Here is a 21,819-nt window from a genome sequence, read left to right on the forward strand (position 1 = left end):
TGCAGAGGACAGTGTGTTTCCAGCTTATGTGGTCAGTGTCCCCCTCAAAAAGAAAGCTATAATTTATGTAGAGGGATATAGATTCCTAGTATAATTGCAAAGAAGAGAAAATTACTAGAATTAAAAAAAAAAAAAGATGCAATCAAAATGACTGGTTAATGAAGCAGAATGCTGGCATCTCCCTCGGTATCGTGAATGTTAGAAGAGTTATAGTCAATCATTTTGCACCATCCCTGTGCCAGCACAGTATTTGACTTTATGGTTTATTTGCCATGGCCAGACTTTCCCTCTGTACCAGGTTCATCTACGCACCTTTGCATAAGTTGTAGTGGCCATGTAAATGATTGCTTTCTTCTCTCTTAGAATTCACTCCACAACCTGTTCGCTTCATCTTGCTGATATAGCCAGATCCTCACTTAATGCATTTTGGTGCAACTCTGTTGTTCTGGCCCATTGTATATAATTAACATATATTTTCCTTTATTTTTAAACATTATTTTTATTTAGGATGCCATAAGGGGAGGGTGGAAACGCACAAGATAAGCATAGGCAAGCTCTAACAAATTTAGAGCTGCATTTGTCACAGGGAAAAGAACTATGGTTCAGTGAAATAATATACGTCAGGAATGGTTGAATCATGAGCCCCAACAGCAACTGTTTTTTATGGCATAATAAACAGATAAGACAACCCAAAAAGAAAAGACTAAGCATGGTCTAACAAATCAGTTTAAGTATAACATTTAGAATCAGATTAACATTGTGGTAGCAGTCTCTACTATTAATGAAAATGGAGGAAGAGACTGCTTTCTTCCCAGATTATTCAGCATTAAAGGAGAGGGAGGTGAGGAGCAGAGCTGGAAGAACTCATGATATGAACAAGAGAAAGGAGCAAGATGTGTAGCAGAGGGAGAGTTTTTTGTTCCACAGAGACAAGTGAAGTGTGATTTAATATACATTTTCTGTGTGTATTTGTGCAGTAAATAATAACACTTACCTTCCTGTAGCTGTTCAAATTGCCAGAGGCCCCCCTGCTTTTCATACAGAAACATTTTACTTTTCAAGCCGCAGCTTTACCTGTGCTGGAATTTTTAACCAGCAATTATTAATATTTATTACTTCAGAACGGCATTGCTTTGGGGATGGCCATGAACAGTGCCTTCTGCCAGGCATTGCACAAACACAGGCATGTTGCTCTGAGGAATTTATGGTCTACATAATTCGGCTGCACAGCAGGTTTCCCCCCGCGCAGATGCTGCTAACGCTGACACGCTTCACCCCTGCTCAAGCCCCAGCGACACATCCTGGAGGGAGTGTCTGTCTCTGCAAGAGTTTGTACAAGTGTGGTGAGACATGAGGCTTCAATATCATTATAAACAGGGGAATGACAGCAAACTTGGCTTCCCGCTGGAGGTACAATATATTGCAGTGTATTGCCTCATAAGGAAGCAGTAACAAGTCTTCATAGAATTTGCTTGGAAAAATCAGTTTTCATGAAGCACTACCCACCTGACTGGGAGACTGAAGGTTTCGATGGTGCCACATGGCTCTGCTGAGCAATTCTTGAGAGAGTTAATGGAGATGTAATTTCCCAGGGGGTTTTTTTTGGGTTGGATACAGGCTTAGTGTGGGGAAAGTGGGGAGTGCTGAGCCCTTTCCATCTTCACCATCTTATTCCCTGTGCGAGGTGACAGGGAGAGGTGCATGAATATGGGGGTATGGATGGGGTCCTCGGTGCTGCACAGCTCTGGGTGCGCTGAGCTCCTGGAGCTGTGCCAGAGAAATGGGAACGGGAAGTAAAGCTTTTTCTGTTCCCTCCTTCCTTGATAAATCCACACCTTGTTCTGGACTATTTTTAGGGGTGATTTTTTGAGTCATTAGTTGCTCGTGCACCATCTGCTTGAATTTGCAAATGAAAAAATACCTCAAAGAGATAGGAGCTGTCTCTATCCATCTCTACAGGGTGTAATTTATGAAACCTAAATTTAAATGTTAACCATGTTTAAATGTGCTACTGTAGATCATATTAGTAGTAATGCCAGCTATTCTGGGGTCGTGGAAGGAGTTTGGGATCAGGGTGGAGTTTATAAGTACTCCCACTTCTCAATTTCCTGCTTAACATAATTCTCTTAGATGATAGCGTTATAAATTATTTCAGACTAGTTCTTTCTGTCTCTATTTAAAAGCAGTATGACCTCACCGCAGCATCTCTTTGGCTTAGTTCATCCTGTGTTTCAAAGCTTCACAGAAAATGCTTCCTAGAAGAAAGGAAGATCCTGGGGCTCACAAGGGTTTTTGGTTTCAAGAATTGGACACAGCGTGACTGAAACTGTAAGAGGTATTGAGGGCATGCCATGCAGACAGGGAGCTGGAATAACACGAGCCTCAGATTTTTAAGCTTTATCCTTATCTGAGAGCCCTCCCCAAATGACTGGTACTGTCTGAGTGCAAACCAGAGGAGTTTGATAACTCCACTGCACCAAACACCTGCCAAGTCAAAATCCCAGAAACAAAAGAATTAGTTTCAAAAGCCCACCATGGTTTCTAAGCAACGTATTTACTTGTCACATCATTTGTAAAATCCAAACACTTGCAAGTAAAGATATGAATAGTTTAGAATATTGTAAATCTCACACTACCCGTATTATGAGCCACATTTCATTAAGTATAAAAACCCACATTTCAAAAATTCATAACCTTCATTTTGACTCATAGTTTGCATGTTTTGTCTTGCTTTAAATGTAGTGTTAGTATTTTAATGTACTGTTTTTCTTCCGTGAATGAGTGATTGTTTTGAAATATTTGCTGCTTTTTTAAGCTCTTGAGTGCATGTGATTACTATTTGAGCTTATTTTAATGGGAGGAAAAACAATTTTCTAGACCTCATTATTACTGAGAAAAAACTTGAAAATATGATCTGAACAGCTCAAAAAACAAGAGACATAAATCCCCCCGTGCATTAAAAAACTGATGATTTTGGGAACTTGAATCCTGCTTTTTCTGTGCTAGCTATCAGTAATGCCATTTTTGTCCAATTGTCCTGCTTTTTCGCAAAACACTTTCTTCTTTTCATCAAGAATAAGCCTTGAATTTTTCAGACCGGAGAAACCTTCCAAGTCAAAGCCAATAAAGGAGCTGAAATGGAAACTGATTGCAGCCTTGACTATGTAGAAACTTCCATCCCTCTCTAATAGCATGATCTGGAATGCTTATTGTCTTTACTTTCAATCTCTTTCCCATTATTAGATTTCAAATTTAACAGCATTCCTAGTGAGCAGTTTGCTTTTATTAACTGAGGGACTATTTGCTCTACCTAAACATCTGAAATCAAAGAGTAATGGTGAGGAAATGGGTGGCAGTTTCTCACAGATTAGTGTCACATAATGAGCTATCGTTTTGAATTATAGACACAAGTTGTACCTATACCGCCACGGCAGAAGAGCTACAGAGGAGATAATTCTGGTACCAGAACAAAGGCTAGGAGACTGGGACACTGCTCTTTTGTCAGTAGTACAGCTGGTGAATGGACTGGGAAGAACAGCTTGAATGAGCTGCTGTATAACAAATGGCTTAACAAAGGATATAAGCTGAATTTCCTAACTCGATGGGCAAGCAAAAGAGACCTGTGTTAAAAAGTGGTGACTTAAAAGATGCAACTGTTTGAATTGATGGTATCTGCTTGCTGTAGCTCAAGGTCAGATCTAGATGCTGTCAGAAACCATGGAGAGAGCAGCAGCCTGCCTGGCAGCCAGACAGCCTCAGATCCTTTGCCTATGCCAGTGTGCCCGTGCTGCGATGGGGATGCCGGAGGTGATGGTGGTGGGGCAAGAGGAAGCCTCCATCCCCATTCCTACAGGATGTCCCAGCTCAACTCTCCCATGTTCTTCCTTTGCCCTTTCGCCTCCCTCCTTCCCTTCCCCATCCATAGCAGACACATGCCAGTCTTCTCCCATCCCTGCAGCAGTGATTTCACCTGCATGTTCGAGAAGCAGTGCTCTGCTCTCTCACCTGTGCTGTAGGCAGGGTGCCTAATCCCCAGGGAGGGTGAGTTTTGTGGAGGAAGTACAGTGTGTAGCTGTGACATCCCACCCTCTCGAGGAGACGTACTCCTTGAGACTATATCATTACTGGCTGGGCAGAGACAGGAGCCAGTAAACAAATGGTGATATGAAAGACCCTGCTTGGAGTCAAGCCAAAAAGCACGCTTCAGAAGAGCTCCCTGACGAGGAGAACATAAAAGATTTAAAGGAGGATGGTTGAGACACCGTGTGACAATCTGGCACGACAGCAAGCTGAAGGGAAACAGCTTGGACAACAGGAGGATGATACTCAAACAAATGGCTGCACAGAGAGTGACTGGGAAGCCCTAAGGGAAACATTTGACTTTTCCCAGAAGGAAACTCTGGGGGTGTCAGCTCGGGGCAGTAGCCTGCTGGGACTGCGGATGTGAGAGGCATGGCTACAAGGGTTGGCCATTTGCAGTGAGTGGAGGTGTTACTGTAGAAAACCAGCCAGAAAGCATCATGACCAGAAGTCCTCATAGTTTTGCCTGCCAAGGGCACTGTCAGCTCCATCAGGAGATGGGAAAGGATCGTGTCTCATGGCTGTCACATGGGAACTGCAGCTCAGGAGCCCTTGTCACAAATAGTCATTACCAAGAAGAGCCTGGAGGTAGAGGGTAGTGAGCAAAGGCTGCATCAACAGACTCAAAACTGGCAAGTAAAGTGCACGTCATTCTGGACTGCCAGACTTCTCTGCAATAAGTGTAAACCTACTAAGCTGCTGGTGGTGCAAGTCTGGATGCTTTGATGGGGGTGATTTTCATACTTGATTTTGGACATGAGGAAAAATGTCTTTACTGAAAGAGTGGTTAAACATTGGAACAGGCTGCCCAGGGAAGTGGTTGAGTCACCATCCCTGGAAGTATTTAAAAGACGGGTAGATGAGGCACTTAGGGATATGGTTTAGTGGGCATGGTGGTGTTGGGTTGACGGTTGGACTTGATGATCTTAGAGGTCTTTTACAACCTTAATGATTCTATGATTCTAGAGCTGAACTGAATGTGCCTGTTAATACCAAGTAGGTAGGTGCAAGGAAAGAGATATGGTTAGTTTGGGGAGCAGGGAAGGTGCTATATAAACTTACAAAGGTTGTTTTAGGGGGAGCACAGCAGCCTGGGCGCAACCCTTCCTGGTTATTATTGCGCCTGGCTGTATAAGCATTAAAACAACTCTGGATCATGCAGGCTTAGGAGCTGAAGACTGAATGGAGTGACTGATGTCCCAAAAGAGTTGCTTCAAGTTGCAGCTTGCAGAAATACGGCAAATTGTAAATATACACTAGGACCCTCAACCAGCAGGTTTGGCACCCTGAGTTTATTGAAAGTCTCCAGTGTATGATAGATTAGTCTGTCAGACACCAGATTTCATGCAGATTTCTGGCTGAACATAGACTCTTCCCTGCCTGCTTGGCAGAAAGCTCCAGAGCACTGCAGTAAAGCTCTCAAAACCTGTGCTGCTTGGAAAATATCACTCTTACCCTTGGGCACCTTCAATCCTGTCCAGATCTGGACTGCCACTGAACCCTGAAGAGAATAAGTCTCTGCAGATTATGTTGCCTGGGCAAAAAGCATTTTGCAAACCAGGAAATTCAGTGGCAGAAGTTGGGTCAGAGTTGATCCACAGATTTAGAGTATCAGTGGTGGGTCTAAACTCTGTCAAGAATACTTTCTGTTGTCAAATGACCAGGGCCCCTCACCAAGATTTATCCTCCCAGGGCTTCTGTGAGGCAGGAAAGCACTAATAATTTCACACTATAGATGGGAATCCAAGGCCCAGAAGGATTAAGAGCAAGCCTGCCCTGTGAAAAGGCTGTGATGCTGAGACATGTGAGTTTATAGTATATCTGAAAGGTAGTGCAGTGCTGCACCTAACACAGCTACTGCTGCAGCGAGACTATGCTTTCTGAAGGTACCTGTCAAAGTCTGCACAACCTCAGAGGTCTCTGCACTTGGCTAATGTGGACATAGCCAAAGCTCTTCTATGGACTCACAGAAAACCTGTGGCAGAGGTGGGATTTGGACCCTTTACTGTTGTATTTCCACCTGGTAGTTTAATCCCTTGCTCTCAGCCTTGCATCTCCAAAGACGTAAGTCTTAAAATGCTCATGAAAGTCTGTGTGTCCCATACACTTACACCGGGACAGTGGGACTTCAGCATAGCTGAAAAAGTCAAATCTCATATAGCATGGAGAGACTAACATGCAAACAAGTCAACATTGGCCACAACCACATGGGCATAGCCAAAGGTTAAATAGTCCACAGGCTTGTCCTGTTATCAGCCAGGAATGACATGCCGTTTGTCCCTGACTACAGGATTTGACTCAATACTTTTCTGAGACAAAATGACTGAGCTGAGTTACTGCCATTTCTGATGGCTCACAGTAGTATCGCACTGTCTTACGCCAGCTTTACCCCCTACTAAGTCACGTTTGGCTGAGAAATTACCTTGCCAGTTGAGGTATTAATGAGGACGTGAGCAAGCAAAGAGCATGATAATGTTTTTGATTATATCTAGATCGCAGGAGGGTAGCTGAAAGCGCTGCTGCAGAGAAACCTGGAAAAACAAATACCATCCTTTCTCACTGTGATTTTTCCTATCAGACAAAAGAATGCTCTAATTAAAGTTGCATCCTTGTATCAGGGGCTGGAGGGGGGCAGATAACATGGTGATGTGAGAAAAAAAGGGAGAACCAGTCTCTGACATTAACAGAAACTTTCAAAGGACTACTGATGTTTTTTAAATAAGCTGCCTGACCTGCATGGTAAAGAATATGGTGAGGTGAGAAACCTGTGATTAGACATTGCAGCTAGTTAAATCCATAACTGGGGGTGCACAGTTTCTTTGCACAGGGAACAAAAGTGTGATTTAAAGTGTGGGTTTAAACCTCTCTGGTTGAGCCTGGGATAGTTCAGAGGGAAATTTTCCTCTCTGATACTGTGCCAGGTGAAGTCAGCTCAGCTCTTGCATAAGTGTGGAGGGGTGAAGCCCCACCGGGGTGTCTGGTTCTTACCTATAGAGTTTGCTTTCCTCTGCTGGTCTGCAAGGAGTCTGAATTTGTCATACCCCAAATCTGTGCTGTCCCTAACCCATACCCCTTGGGGAGGAGGGTAAGAGGTGCGGACAGGAAAGGACAGAAGGAGAATTTTTGTAATTATGGGATTCTGGGAACTTTGGAGCCTGGCCCAAATTTTGTTCAAAATGTAATTTTCCTTTTTCTTAGTTAAAATTTGTGCATTTGCTCGAGCACAGAATTTGTATTTTAGTTAACTCAGAATAAATAAATCAAATAAAATGCTATGCTGCAGCACTGTCAGGTTGCTGGGCTGGACCAATGCACAGAAGAAGCCACAGCTGTAGGAAAGCAGAGAGACAGCTTTGCCCCAGGTGTTGTATGTGGAGAAGAGGGTGAGGCAATGACAGTCTCTGGTCTGTCATGTTTGTTGGCAGAGAAAACAGTTGGTCCTTCAAATGGCCTGCAAGGCAGTACCATCTACCTCTCTGCAAATGAACTCTCTGGCGTGGCAGTCTGTGCACTGCCGGAGGAGGTGCCCATCGTCGGAGGAACCAGGCTGTCGGCTGACTCATGGCCAGTGCCTGCACAGCCAGTGCTGCGTGAAAGGCAATCTTGGTGCAGCGCAGGCTGATAGGAAGCTTCCTTACACAGCTAATTGCAGGCCTGACTGGAAAAATATCTCATATTCTAGATAAAATGAAAATTGGTGATACCCTATCACAAAAGCAGCTACCCATGAGAGACTCACTTGCTTTAGTAACACACTGAGGATAATTAAGTTTGAAGATTGTATTTCAGAGAGTGGGGTGCGAGCAAACAGAACGTCAGGATATTTTGGCAAAAGCCTCGGAGGCTTGGACCTCATGTGTTTTAGAGCATCACAGGATGGGGCTGCAGAGCGGTCTCCTTTTCCTGAAAATACTCTCTCTTGCTCTGGTTAAGTTGGTGATATGTCAGTTTTATATGGCAGGGCTCACCATAGTGACTTGCATATCACTTTATATCCAGATGTTTAGGTGCTAAACCTACTGTTCTGTGCCACTGCAAAGGTATAAAAACCACAGCAGAGAGAAGGGATTGGTTGGCAATAACTTAAGCTCACCAGCCAACTCTATTGGTATTTGCATACAAGTCATGTTGAACTCATCCAGAGTTTGAGGAAAGCCTGACAGAACTGAGCATGTTTATCAGCCTAAGTAGGCAGGTGGGGGGGCTGCCAAGGAATATTTGAACGAATCAGTGCATCAGAAGAAGAGGAATTTTACAGTTTGGCTTATGAAAGCACAACTAAAAGTGATGGGCAAACAGGAGATCAAAGGTCCCTGCGTGGCTATGGGCCATATCAAGGTGCTGTAAGTGCTCTGTGACTCTGCCAACTGGATGAGAGGGGGAGAGAAGAGCTGTCAGTTGCATGTCAAGAGAGACTTGAGGTGGCATGTGGGATAGTATGTGATGGTCTGAGAGATGGACTCACTCTTCCAGGAAAATAGGAACAAACCCACACACGAGTTTTGAAAATTTGGCTCAGTTTCCATCTCCGAGGTTGAAGAAACTCATCTAGTGAAACAGAGGGAGGGAAATGTAACAAAAAAATATGGAAATTGGCCCATGTTTTATAAATATGTTCAAACAATATTACAAAAAAAATCCCATTGCCAGTTCTCTGAAGTGTGTACATACGGCTACCCTCTAGAAAACAGCTGGTTCAAGGTGTGTCAGGAGCATGGCAAACACTGTCACCCCCAAGGAGGTGGGATCACATTGGAGCGAGGCTGTTCCTCTCCTGCCTTGGGGAAAGAGAAGGGCCAGAGACACCAGAGTCAGCTTGCCATTAAAGCTGATGGTAGTTCTCCTCCATTGACTGGAACATAGAGGATTTGATTTTCATCCTTGTTTCCACTGAGAAGTACTTAACTGGGACCCAGAAACAGTAGCTGCGACCCTGCCTTAATTTGGAAGCTGCTTAATCAGAATGATATGCTGCTTGCATAAGGAGCCTCTTCTAAGAGGATGCTCCTCTAGCTCTGGCTGGATTTATCACTGAGAAATGTTGCTTTGGGAAAAGCAATTGCTCATACAGCAACTGCATCATATTACTGTATGCCATTTAGTATGGCTCTCTGTTGAACATCTATTGATTTTTAAGGAAGAATGATGTACCGGACAAGTTTTTCTTCAATAGAAACAAAATTACTGGTGAATATGGATCCAGCTTGTAAGGGAGATGCTGGCTCTCCACCTTTTCTCCAGCATGTGTATGCCAGGCCCTTCAAATGAATCACTGGAGTAACAGCTGCAAACGGATCGTCACATCGCACTCTGGAGCAGGCATGTAATTAACTCCTTCTGAGAGCAAAGGCCAGAATCATTCTTCAGGAGCTGGGTTTCTAGGGATGGTTGGCTAGTTCAGAAATGTGGATAACCATCTGAGAAGTTCAGCCACAGCTGGACCTGCGTAGAGGCACTGTGCATTAATCTAGCATGAGATTTGGTAGCCAAGAGCCCTGGGGTCTGATCTCGATTCCATCACTGACTTGCTGTGTGCTTTGGAGAAGGCCATTTAACCTTTCTCTGGCTCATTTTCTCCATTAGTATAAGGGGGGAATGATACTAACCAGCTCCCAGGGAGTCGTGAAGCATGACTAAGCTGTGTTTGTCATGTACTGTGGAAGTACAAAGTATATCTAAGGCCTCCAGGAGCAAAGATAGGAAGAGCTGACAGGAGTTGCTGGCTCCTAGCCCAAGGCTCAGCCCCAGCACGTGGCTTCCAGGAGCGCCAGAAGGGAGCATTAGGTTTGTCACATGCATAATTCTGTGTCTTGTTTCATATCGCCCAAAGGACCCTGTTCTGTTAATTATTTTTCTTATTATCTATGCTGTGACAGTTGTGAGTCCTTCTTGCAGACCTGGCTCGTGATTGCAGCACAATCCCTGCAAGGGAGGGGATTGTGGAATGGGAGGTGCTGATCTCTTCTCCCTGGGATCCAGTGACAGGACGCGTGGGAATGGTTCAGAGCTGTGCCAGGGGAGGTTTAGACTGGACATGAGGAAGCATTTCTTTACCGAAAGGGTGGTCAAACACTGGAACAGGCTTCCTAGAGAGATGGTCGATGCCCCAAGCCTGTCAGTGTTTAAGAGGCGTTTGGACAATGCCCTTAACAACATGCTTTAACTTTTGGTCAGCCCTGAAGTGGTCAGGCAGTTGGACTGGATGATCGTTGCAGGTCCTTCCAACTGAAATATTCTATTCTGTTCTATTCTATTCTATTCTGTTCTGTTCTGTTCTATTCTATTCTATTCTATTCTATTCAAGTGCAGGGAACGCCTTCCCAGAGCACCATGAGCTTACTTGAGTTTCCAGTATCTCACCTGGGCTGTGTTAGATGCCTGTTTCAGTGTAATAATAGCCCCCAAAAGGGAGAGCGACTTCACTCAGTTCTCTTCAGTGTTCCCTAAATGTATTTTTTTTTGCATGATCAAACATTATTATCAGCTTCTGTTGGCTTTGTTTCTACTTGCAGGGTAATTGTCTGCATACAAAGAGAGGGGTCTTGAGATAGCCTGCCCTGTAATGAGGGAGGGGTGAGCTTCTCACGTCTACCATAAGGTGCAGGCAAGTAGCAACATGCGAGCAGGTGTACATGTCTTGTAGTGATACAGACCAGCTGAGATAAGGCAGTATATTGTTGGTCTTTGTGTGCGTGTCAAAGTCCTGAGAGCTTCTAGTGGTGGTCGGCATTAGGATTTGCTAGTAGGGGTTGTTCTGAAGCACAGAGGGGTTATCTTATCTGCTTGGTGTGTGTGGAGGGGGACAGAGTTGGGAGATGTGAACAAACCTTGCTCATTTAAATAGAAAAAAGAATCTGAAGCTAGAGTAGCCTTTCATTTACACCTGTGCACTCCATCGACTGCAGGGATGTTCCTCCTGACCTACCACAGCAGAACTGAAAAGCCTCTTTTAATTAGAAAGAAGCACCTTTTAATCAGCGAGCACGGTGCTGACAGATGTAGTGCCTGAAAAAAGGCACTAAAAAAGAGGCCTGAATGAGTGTCTGAAGCATGTTGCAACCCTTATAATTTCAGAACTCCTGAGAGGAAGGGTCTCTGCTATGATTCAAGCACTCTTGTTATGTGGCTTCCCATTGGAAAGGCTTAATTTGTCTTGTAGCTCTGTTGCTCAGTGGCGTTGTAGATGAAGTACTTTGCCTTCACTATAAGTTGTTTCAAGGCCAGGCAATGTGTGAACAAGTGCATGGGCATCATGTTACAAAGTTCATCCAAGGTGCACTTGGCTGCATGAAATAAACACTTAATAAGCAGCTTTGACTTGGGAATGTCATGGCAAGCAGATTTAAGTGGATATATTCTTCCATCCTTTCTCAGCTGCTCTCCTGCTGTTCTGGTACGTATGCTTTGTGGTACCAGGCACAGTGAGCACTTAATCATTTTACAAGGCAGCCAAATACAAATTACGAAGCCAATTAACAAATACTTTTATCTACAGGATTTATACTGCAGCTTGGCTCTGTTCATACACAGGCTAGCATAGAGGGCCGAGTTCGGGAGAGCAATTCGACATCTACCCAATTTCCGTGAGTGTAAATGGCACTTCAGCACAGGTTTACATGCTGTGCCCCAACTTTGGGGGCAAGTTATTCTCCGAACCAGGGCATAGACTAAGGGACCAGGAGATCAGCTCCTGGTTGTGCTGCAGATATGCTCTGTGATGTTGGCTAAGTTGCTCAATCTGTACTTTAAATTTAAATGAGAACGATGTCTCTTTTTCACTCTGCTGTATATATTTACACGGCAAATTCTTCAAGACTAGATTGTATGGAGCAGGAGGGTGTTTACAGCAGCTGACTTCATGTATCTGAGCTGGGGGATAATATCCCCCTGCAATCAGAGGTGACAAAGATAGACACCCTCAGGTTGCTTAAATAGGCATCTGCTGTCAATCAGTCTCCCGAGGAACCACCGTCAACCCACTCTGTGTCTTGATGCAACAAAACCACAGTCTTGGCTGAGACTTCAGGGTATTACTGTTTAACGTGGGCGTTTTCAGAAATGCACTGATGTTCATGAATAATAAGGTTAGTAGTAATAATAATTAGCAGTTTGAGGCACCTTTTAATGTGTATAATACCATTTGTCCCAGAGTACTTAGAGGAGTGTAGTCGCTTGCTCTGGAGATGAAGGCTGAAATGCAGCCAACTCTGGGATGAAACAAAGCTTGTGTTTTAATACCATGGAGTGAAGTTGCATGACCTTTTAGGACAGAAAGTGAGTAAGAAGGTTGTCCTATCCCTCCAAGTTTGTGCACCAGCTTTTTATACAGGAGAAGGAGGTTATTAGAATAGCTGGTTGCACCAGGCAATCGCTCTTCTGGCCTAGTCCAGATGGGTTTCGTTTAAGAGAGAAAGGAATTAGCCAACATTCACTTACAAGACAGAATGGGAGAAAAAAAAAAGACCAAGAAGGCACCTCATCCATTCATGCAGAGATCTCAGTGTTCTCATATATTTCTTAATCCTACTTTTTCAGCTGCTTTAAATTACAGTTCAGCAAGGTATTAAACAGACATAACTTCAAACACAGGAAGAAAAAAGGACACAAATGGGGCAATTCTAGGTACAATAAACCATGCCTGTCATTCAGAGACCTTGCTCATTCTTGGACTGAAATTGCAGTTAAAATGCAATTCATAAAAATGGCACTGTTTTATTCAGCAGATCTTTCCCCTTGGCTTTTTACTCCTGGTATAGCTTTACAGAACAAGTATGGTTAAAAGAGCATGTTATTAACTAAGGATTAGTCAGTTCTAGCTGGGCAGGTCAACTGGAGTCTGGAGGTGTCTCTGATAGCCTGGTCTGCCTACCGGTGTTCGTATTACTGCTGATGAGATGTGAGAAGGATCAAACAAACAAAAAGAAACTGCCAGTGGCTGGGCAGACACCAGGCGAGGCAAGCTGATGAAAACGGTAGGGAAACCCTCCTTTCTGTAAGAGAGCCACAAGGTCAGACTTAGAGAGCTGAGGTTAGTCTGAAGCCTTTGGAAGATCATTGTGCTATTCACATTAGTACTACGTTCCTGCCTGGTTTAGGTGTCCGCCACCTGAGTGATCTCACCGCTAATGCCTTGTCCAGGTGCTACACAGCAGTCACTGAGAGGACAGAGACTGGCTTTATTTAAATGGACACTATTCCCGTCTGTATCTGTTTTGGCTGAGTGCAACAAAAATTGTGTCCTTTAGATACGTCTCTTCCATTAAAGGTACTTTGGTTGAATTTGCTCTGCAGTGCTATCAAGGAAAAAAGCCCTAATATTAAAATTTATTACTCAGTCAAACTGTCTAGCTTTTTACAAGACTAAAACAAGGAGCTGAAATCTGCATTATAAGGCTTCCAAAATCAATGCATTTAAATAGCATGCTTAACAACAGGATAGCAAGTTCAAGTCCCTAGTTATGAGAATTTCTCCTTAGGGTGTTGTAAGATTGGAGGCCAGTGACATGCTTAACTTATCCAGGAGAACGCTTATTCCATGATATCTTATGTCCTGGAATTGCATTAATATTTTGGTGAGAGTAGCATGTGCTTTTCTAAGTGTCAGATCAGTCACTGGATGAGAATTTACCTGCATTTTCAAATTTTAGCTGTATGTAAGCTTAGTGCCTCTGGTCTGCTGCATTCACCTGCAGGACGTAATATTTAAGTCTGTAGCTGATGCTAAAGAGTTAATAACAAATTACTTGGGAAAGTATGCAGTCCTTTGAGACAGAATAGGGTTTCAGACTGTACAAAAGAACTGCTGGATCTCCAGTGATAGGACTTAGGAGAGAAGATGGAGATTTTGTGTGTGTGTGTGTACTTCTCTGCGTGCTTACAGGAGGTATAATAATTACTGATATATTTTGTTCAAATGTTGCTAATGGGTCTCATTCTTCTCTGGGTAACCAGTCTCAGTATAGAATAGGATGGTGCAAATGAGACCAAATCAGAGCTACATCGGCTGAAGATTTGGTATTAGGAGTTTGACTTCCCGAGTTCTCCATCATCTTTGTTCCCATTCTTCTTTATTGACAGTCAGCAGCAGTTGAGACCTTTTGATTTATGTATAGAACTGGGACAAGGTATACAGGCAACTCTATGATTATGACTTAGGTGATATATAAGTGAGAGATAACAGAAGAAGGAAAAATTGCTCAAGCCTTGTAGTGGTCGTTGTGACCCAATATGAATTTCTCGTATGTTGAAGTTTGAATAACTTTCTTTGCTTGGGCGGAGTGTGCTGCTGACTATGGACCCTAAACAAGGCTCTTCAGAAGAGTCCTTATGACTTTTTCATCATTATAGGAGCTTTCCACTGACTTCTCTGACTTTACTGACCTAAGACCGGAACTTGCTTTTCTACTAGGTAGGGGAATGTCTGTATACCGGCACTTCTAGAGCGGATGAAGCTATATCATCAAAGCTGCACTTACTGCTATTTAAATAGAGCCACCTCCAAAAACATAGTTCACCTGGTATAATATAGTTGTGTCTTCTCTGGGAGATTGTGGTGACAGGGATGTTGGAAAAGGATCACAGCTCTTCAGACCCCCTGAAGATGGGATGCAAAAATATGAAGTTAGATGTGGCCAAAACCCTCAAGCACACAATCAAGTCCGTATGGCTTAATATGTCAGCTGATTCCTGGTAACTGCATTGTCTTAGCAAGCAAAAATGTGAGATAAATCCTGTTAACTAAGCTTCATCCATAGATGTTTATGCAAATGTGTGTTCCCTCCTATTTGTGATGGGATAGGGACATGCAGAAGGAGGGTTATAGGAGCTCAGCTTATGTGTGGTATCTCATGCTACAGTGACTTCTGTCAGGAATTCCCTCGCTTTGCCTGTGGAGATGTGATGACAGGACGATTGGGAATATCTGCAGTCACTGCCTTGATTTCCCTGCTGGTTTTCTGTGCAGAGAGATTCTGCTGAGAAGTATCTGTCCTCTTCTCTTCCTTTTCCACAAAGTTCTGAATGGGAGCGCCCACAAGGACACGCTTGGGGGGAGCATACTACAGGAGTCAGCTTTGCTCCAGCTGGCTTCTGTCCAACCCCAGTTTTCTCAGAATGCAGAGAAAAACATGAGCACAGCCCATACAGGACTTCAACCAAAGTCCTTTGAGTGTTTGGAAACAGTCCCTGTGTTGTTGGGATTTCATTGTGGTTCTTCATTATAAGTTCTGGAATATTTTACTCCAGACCTGCTCAGAACTTTGTTATGAGGTTCGCTAAGACCCTGATGAGCAAGGAGCATATAACTATTTTTGCATTCTGTGGAGAGGAGTCCAAGAAAAGCTCATTGTCCATAGAAATGAATGACCAAAAATTATTACTTGCTTTTATAACTTTTCCCTTCCTTCTTTTGGTAGCCTAATGGTTTGTAATTTTTCTGCTTGTTTATGCAGGAACTACCTCTTCAGACTTAGTCTACACAACGTTTCTCTTATTCAGGTATGTTCACTTTTCACTCTCTTGTTTATTTGACTTGCTAATGAATGTTCTGTAATATTTGATGTACTTTTTCTGAAGGCTGTATAGTGTAAATTTGCCCAGAGTGATGGAGTAGGGAGAAGACAAAGTCAGAACCAGATGCTTATTCCCACTCCAATGATAATGCTGGGGGAAGGGCTCTTCTACACTTGCCCATTTGGACAGCTGTCTCTGCTCTTGATTCTTGAGTGTTTAGGTGGTAACAGGATCTGCCAAAAATATGGTATCTTAAGGAACAAAACATGTAGTATGACTGATACAGGCTTAAACACAACAATCAATAGAAATCCTTGGCTTTCATTAGAGGACATGTCAGCAACATGTAGGAGAAGCTTTTACTATTCTTTTCCAACCTTATTTTTAGCCATTGTTGGCCTTTCTGAACATGGATTGCTGAGGAGCTGTGTTTTGCTGAATGCATTACTAAAACCAAGATTGGACTTGCAAGCATTCATGAGACAAAATGGGTTGAAAAATGTATGTTACCCATGGCAGGATGGAGGGAAAGCAGCTAAAGTCTGAAAGGGCTTGCAAATATCCAGCAGTATTAGGACTTTCCTCCCACTGCACTGAATCTGGAATTGAAAGATGCAGCAAAAATTGTTAGTGAAAACCCCAACTGCTTATCTTTAAATAAATAAATGCCTATGCTCGGGGATATTACCATCTTCTACAGTTGCTAGAGCACCAAAGATGTATTCAGCATTTTTCGGACAGGCTAAAGGGCCTTCCTCCTGTACCTCACCAGGCAAAGAAGCCATTAGACTAATATTGCCAGCCATTCCCATGTGCACAAGCCTTTTGCTGTTAGTAGGAATTACAAGTATAGATGGAGAGAAGAAAAGATGTTTAATGGTTGTAAAATGCATTGAATCTTCCTTTAAAAGGAAAACAAAGTCCGGAGTTACCAGTGACAACAATGAAGAATTAGAGAAGCTGATACTCCCATTTGGCAGGAGTTTCCCTTTGCAGAGCCATATTAGCATGGCTGGAAGGCTTCCAGCGAGCACACAGGAGAAGGAAGTCTCTGTAGTTACGTGAGGTATCATACCTTCTGCAATGCCTGTTATCACACTGCCTGATACAGCCTCTTGTGCTTGTCAGACGAGGGATCCCCTTCCACGAAACCCAATTGTGAATCTCCCTTATACACTTCTGAAGTCAGGCTTGGCTTGGACCCTTTTCAGTGCAGCGAGTTTCCTTTCCTACACTGCAAAACATGGGAAGTCCCTTCTATGGCACTGGAGGATGCTGTGGGATCTCCGGTTAACATAATGAGCTTAGTTTGCTCCTGCTTTCTGGGTGTATCCGGTCACTTTGCCAAGACTTTTGCATGACAAAGAGAGCATGGAATTATGTTGACACACGTGTTGGGAATGATGGAAACGATTGTTTCTCGACCTAATGGTTGCCTAAGTAGCTGCTTGGCTTGTCTCCATAAAGCACATGACGGGGCTTAGAGGCACCCCCTCCTACCTTCCCTTCGCCGTGCATAATTTTAAAGATCAAATCAGAAAATGAGACAAGAAATGCAAGAAATTTGCAGTTAGTTCTATGGGGGGGTGAGAGTGCAGTTTAAGAAGTAATCACAGTGCTAATTTGGGTTGTTTTGTATCTCCTCTTTGCTTGTAAGTAAAATACAGTGTGGATCTTGTCAGGCCTGATTTGGGGATAGTTTTTCATCTTGAGATTGTGGTCTGATTTATTTCTGCTCATGGGACTCACTCTTCAGGTTGCCAGCAGTGCTAAATCTGCGTCAAGGTGCAGGATTGTGTTGACAGATGTCTGCTCCCTTGCATTTGTACTTCCATGAGGTGAGGGCAAGAACATGAGGAGCACAGTCTACAGAGACAGCAGGATATGCTGGTTGTGGGGCAAAGCCCGGCAGTGTGAGCAGTATACCTCTCTACAGCAGGGTTAGGTGAAGTTTAAAGCTGTTTTTCACTGAGTGTTCTTGTGCAATCAGCTATATCCCTAGGCTGCACTGTCCCTGTGGGAAAAAGGCAAGGGCACATTTCAGCCCCACAGCTGTCATGGAAAGGAGAGGAGGCCAGGGTGTTCCTGCGAAGGAGAGGACTCTTAACTGCCTTTTCAGCAAGGGTGGCAACAGCATCTCGCAGGAGCAATATCCCTGTGCCACCGCTTGCTAGCACAGCAAATTCAGTACTTTAGTCTCTCATTCTGTAATGGGTAGATTTACTAGCTCACTCTACCTAATGCATGTTTTCCTTGACAGTTATCTATTCTTTAACCAGAAAATGAATATTTCCTGCCATTGAGCAGGCCATAATTTTTTTCATCACAGCATTACTTTATTCATTGCTTTCCAATGGGAATAAATTCTTCTTTTTCTGGATTATAATCCCCTTTATGAATACTGTGTATCACAAACCCGGTGTTAACCATGTTGTTACACTCTGATTTTAGAAAGGTTTTAAGCTCCCAGACTTTAAAAGACTGTGCTTTTTCCTTCTACCTGTTGAATGACTGTGGATGCCTTTCATTTAAGCCCAATGCAAAATCAATTAAAATGAGCAAGAGTTCTCCATCAACTTCAAGGATCATTTTGTGAAACCATCACTCCTGAAAATACATTTTAGGAGTCTTTAGTTCCAGACACTAAAATTATGGTATTACTCCTGAATCTGTGTTGGACTGCCATTAGTATAAACTTAATTTTGTAATCTCCACAGCAAAGAGCACTCTGGAGTATCATGTAGCCACTCCACATTGTTGGGATAGGAAGTTATTGTCTTGGAATTGCAGTAGACTAAAAGACAAAATGTAGCATTATGTGGGCAAGTTACTGGATAAGAGCTGTGTAAAAAGATACCATTACCCTATAGAGCAGTTGAGATTTCAGGGGAGGGGAGGAAGAGAGGTAGATTTTAGGATGTGTCAGCTGTTGGACCATATGATGCTTTCATAAAGGGGTCATTTCTTTTACTTCCTTAGCTCTTAGCTCTTTGTCTTGGATTCCTTCTCCAGAACTAGATATTTTGTCCCTGCTGCTCTACCATGCACCAAAGTTTGCTCCTGACTTTGAATTTTCTGTTGGTTCTGCTGAGGTTGTTTCTCCAAGACTGTAACACTGAGATTTTACGTGAGAACTAGTGAGTGGAGTGGAGCAGAAACTGAAGCAAAACAAACTCGTTTCCTGCTTCGCAGAACAAAATGTCCCAACTTCTGTGAGATTCGCCCCCCCCCCCCCTTTCTAAAATGTGTGTTCAGAAATTCCATTCGGGACCTGAGAAACCTTTCACCAAATGAGTTTTAGTTGCATGAGAAACTTTGGTGGTGGTGGTTAATTTTTTTTTTTTTGCTGAATGTCAATATCCAGAATGATATTGGGGCCAAGGTATTTTGGGGATCACTTGTGATTTTTTCTGCCTGTCTTTCTTGCCAAAATTGAGGCACATTGTTAAAGAATTTCTGAAAATCAGCATCTTCAGATGCCCCAGGTGGGGTATCCAAAAGCAGCTGTTAATTTTGGAAACTTTAGCATGTAGCATTCAAATTCTTGCAGCAGTCAAGAAACATAATTTTTAAATGGTTACTGTTCTTAATCTTTTAGCATCTTTTTAAACAAAATCCCTGCAACATGTTTCATCTCCATCTTTAAACGGTCTTCTTGTATGCATTGTAAGCTCTAAATATTAGACATTTTATGGAACACATTTTAAAAATAATGTACATTTGGAGCACATGCTGTTTAATTTATGCATGGGCTTGAAACAAGGTTACTTCCTAATCTGCAGCTTTCACAGTGAGGCCATAGAAAAGTCCATTTTATACTGGAGTTTGTAATTAATAGAGTAGGTGGAAGGGTCATTTTAAAAACATAAGTCTTTGAGCAAATTTTAAAAAATGCACAATGCTGATTAGGACTTCTTAGCAAGGAATGCTATTCTCTGGTGTGCATTAAAAGCAGGCTACTTGGCAGGCATTTCATAAATCCCAGTGCAGTGCCTACCCTCTGTTCACCCTGGTTTTACCTGAAACTTCTCAATAGAACAGAGTGGGAAATGATTTTTCCAACCTTTTTGCGATGCCAAGATATTTTGCATTGAGATGAAAACAAGACTTTTTGACATCTTTGTAAAATCTGAAAGAGAAGGAGATAGACACATGGTTACTTGGGATGCAAATATTCTGCGTCGTTATTTTCTGAAGCATTGAGAGGATTTGAATGTGCATTTCTCTCATCTCAAGTGATTGACCCGGTTTGTTTGGGGCATCTTTTTTCCTTTCCTTCCTTTCCTTTATGTTTGTGACCAAAAATTTCCCTCTGGATCCAACGTTCCCCTCTGGACTCTTGTCTGATAAGTTTAATAGAAACTGTTACGATTTTGCAAAATGTTTTTATTTCAATTATTTTTTTAGTAGAAGATCTCTTGTGAAAAAGTTTCTAACTAGCCCTGTGAAGTTTGTATGCTGACCAGTTTTGTTATATTATCTTGATAGTATTTAAAATACTTAAAGAGTATGTATGTATTTCCTTTCTTAAAAATCAACTGTATTTTAACAGAATATGAAAGAATAAATGGGTGTACTATTGCAAAACTATTTGGAAGACATAAATTATTTAGCCTGTTAAGAAAGACACAAAATTTTGAGATTAAAACATGCTTTAATTAACAACCTAATATTTTTTCCTGAGGACAAAAAAATTGAGTGAGGACTAAGTTCAGAGACAGAGTTAGTGTCTATTAGTTCCCCAGTAGTCATAACCCTGAATTTGGTGGATTGCCTGTGAAGTTATGCACTGTCCAGTAGCATTTGGGCTGCCAGAATCTAGATCTCCAATTACAGATCTACAGTTACCCCACTGCAAAACATGAAACTGCTACAAAACACACAACTTACTTCAATTGCTTTTTAAATTTTGCTCCAAATTTATAAATCGAGAGCACGTACATTCATGTGGGCACTTCAGAGAATGTTACCCAGTCAGTAGGGCATAACTTGATGAACTTCTCAATCCCACTGGAGGCGTAAGACTTGACTTAAACCCAAGCTTAAAGCTAGCAGAGTGCTTAAGCAGCATCAGCTCTTAAGGCTTGATATGAAGCTTATCAAAATAATTTTTTTCTGCTGCTACCGTGGGGCTTTGGAATGGGTATTTTTTCAAACCCAAAATAGGGACAAAACATTTCCGTACGGTCCTGTAGCAGATGAACTGCAGCTATGTATCCAGTGCATTTCTGGTAAGGGCAATGTTACTCCAGTTTTTCTTCCCTTAATCTAAGAAGCAGAAACATCCCTGCTACAGAGATGAGGCTCTTAAACTGCACAGCTGCTCCTGGAGACATACTTCCCTCCCTGCTAGTCTCTGGAGGGATCTTTAACTCTGTGGCATAATCACTGGTAAATCAACAGTACCTATCAACAAAATATAGTTAATAATAATAAAACTTGCCTATCAGTCCTCAGTATGTCACATAGCAACAAATGGAACAGGTTTCATGTTTTGCACTTTGAATCAAACTGAGCATTAAATGCATTATTTTCTACTTATTTAGGGCTCAGTAGTGCCACATTTATGTGTGCTGATGAGAAACATGCTCTGCAAGTGTATGAAAGTGTGAGGAGAGGTGGCAGAGTTTAACTTGGTTTTTCTCTGTTTAGCTGAATAAAATATGATAAACAAAACCAACGGGGAGCAGTGAGTAATATAGTTTACAGCACAAATTGTCACTCAAGTAATCTTTCCTTGTGAAAATACTTCACTGGGAAATTTTAAGGATTCAGAATATGTTCACAAAACCCTGGCGCTCATCAGAAAACTTACAAATAATAGATAAATCTTACATCCCCAAGAGATGCTGGGTAGGCACCAGATGGGGCTTGGAGGGCCTGAATTCGTACTGCTGGCTCTGCCTGCGGGCGCCTGAGGGAAAGTTAATCTGCCCAGTTTATCTGCCTGGTGTTTGCTTGTGTGCGAAATAAGGATACAGCACTCCTTTATAAAAAGTGCTGTGAGTTTTTGTCAATAAAAAGAGGTAAAAGTATGGTATTTCAGATTTACTTGCAGAAACATCCTTGAGCCAGAGACGTTCCCATTTTCCAAAATATCCTTTCAAAAATCATGAGGAAGCCAGGCATTGGCATGACAGTGCAAATCCATGGGTGCTCAGAAGTTGGCCCAACTTTGCTGAAGATACTTATTTACTCAATCTATTTGGAGTGTCAGGATTATCATTC

At 42.5% G+C, this 21,819-nt stretch overlaps 1 protein-coding gene across 1 annotated transcript in view; it reads left to right on the forward strand.

Annotated features, from left to right (window-relative positions):
• Positions 1-21,819, forward strand: part of SEMA5B (sema domain, seven thrombospondin repeats (type 1 and type 1-like), transmembrane domain (TM) and short cytoplasmic domain, (semaphorin) 5B) — a 185,895-nt gene that overhangs the window by 67,204 nt on the left and 96,872 nt on the right. The window contains exon 4 of the mRNA XM_009327140.1: positions 15,531-15,576. Within this exon, the coding sequence (XP_009325415.1) occupies positions 15,531-15,576 (46 nt within the window). The remainder of the gene's footprint in view (positions 1-15,530; positions 15,577-21,819) is intronic.

The sequence above is a fragment of the Pygoscelis adeliae genome, unplaced genomic scaffold (genome assembly GCF_000699105.1).
Source record: "Pygoscelis adeliae isolate BGI_AS28 unplaced genomic scaffold, ASM69910v1 Scaffold227, whole genome shotgun sequence".
Lineage (NCBI taxonomy): Eukaryota > Metazoa > Chordata > Aves > Sphenisciformes > Spheniscidae > Pygoscelis > Pygoscelis adeliae.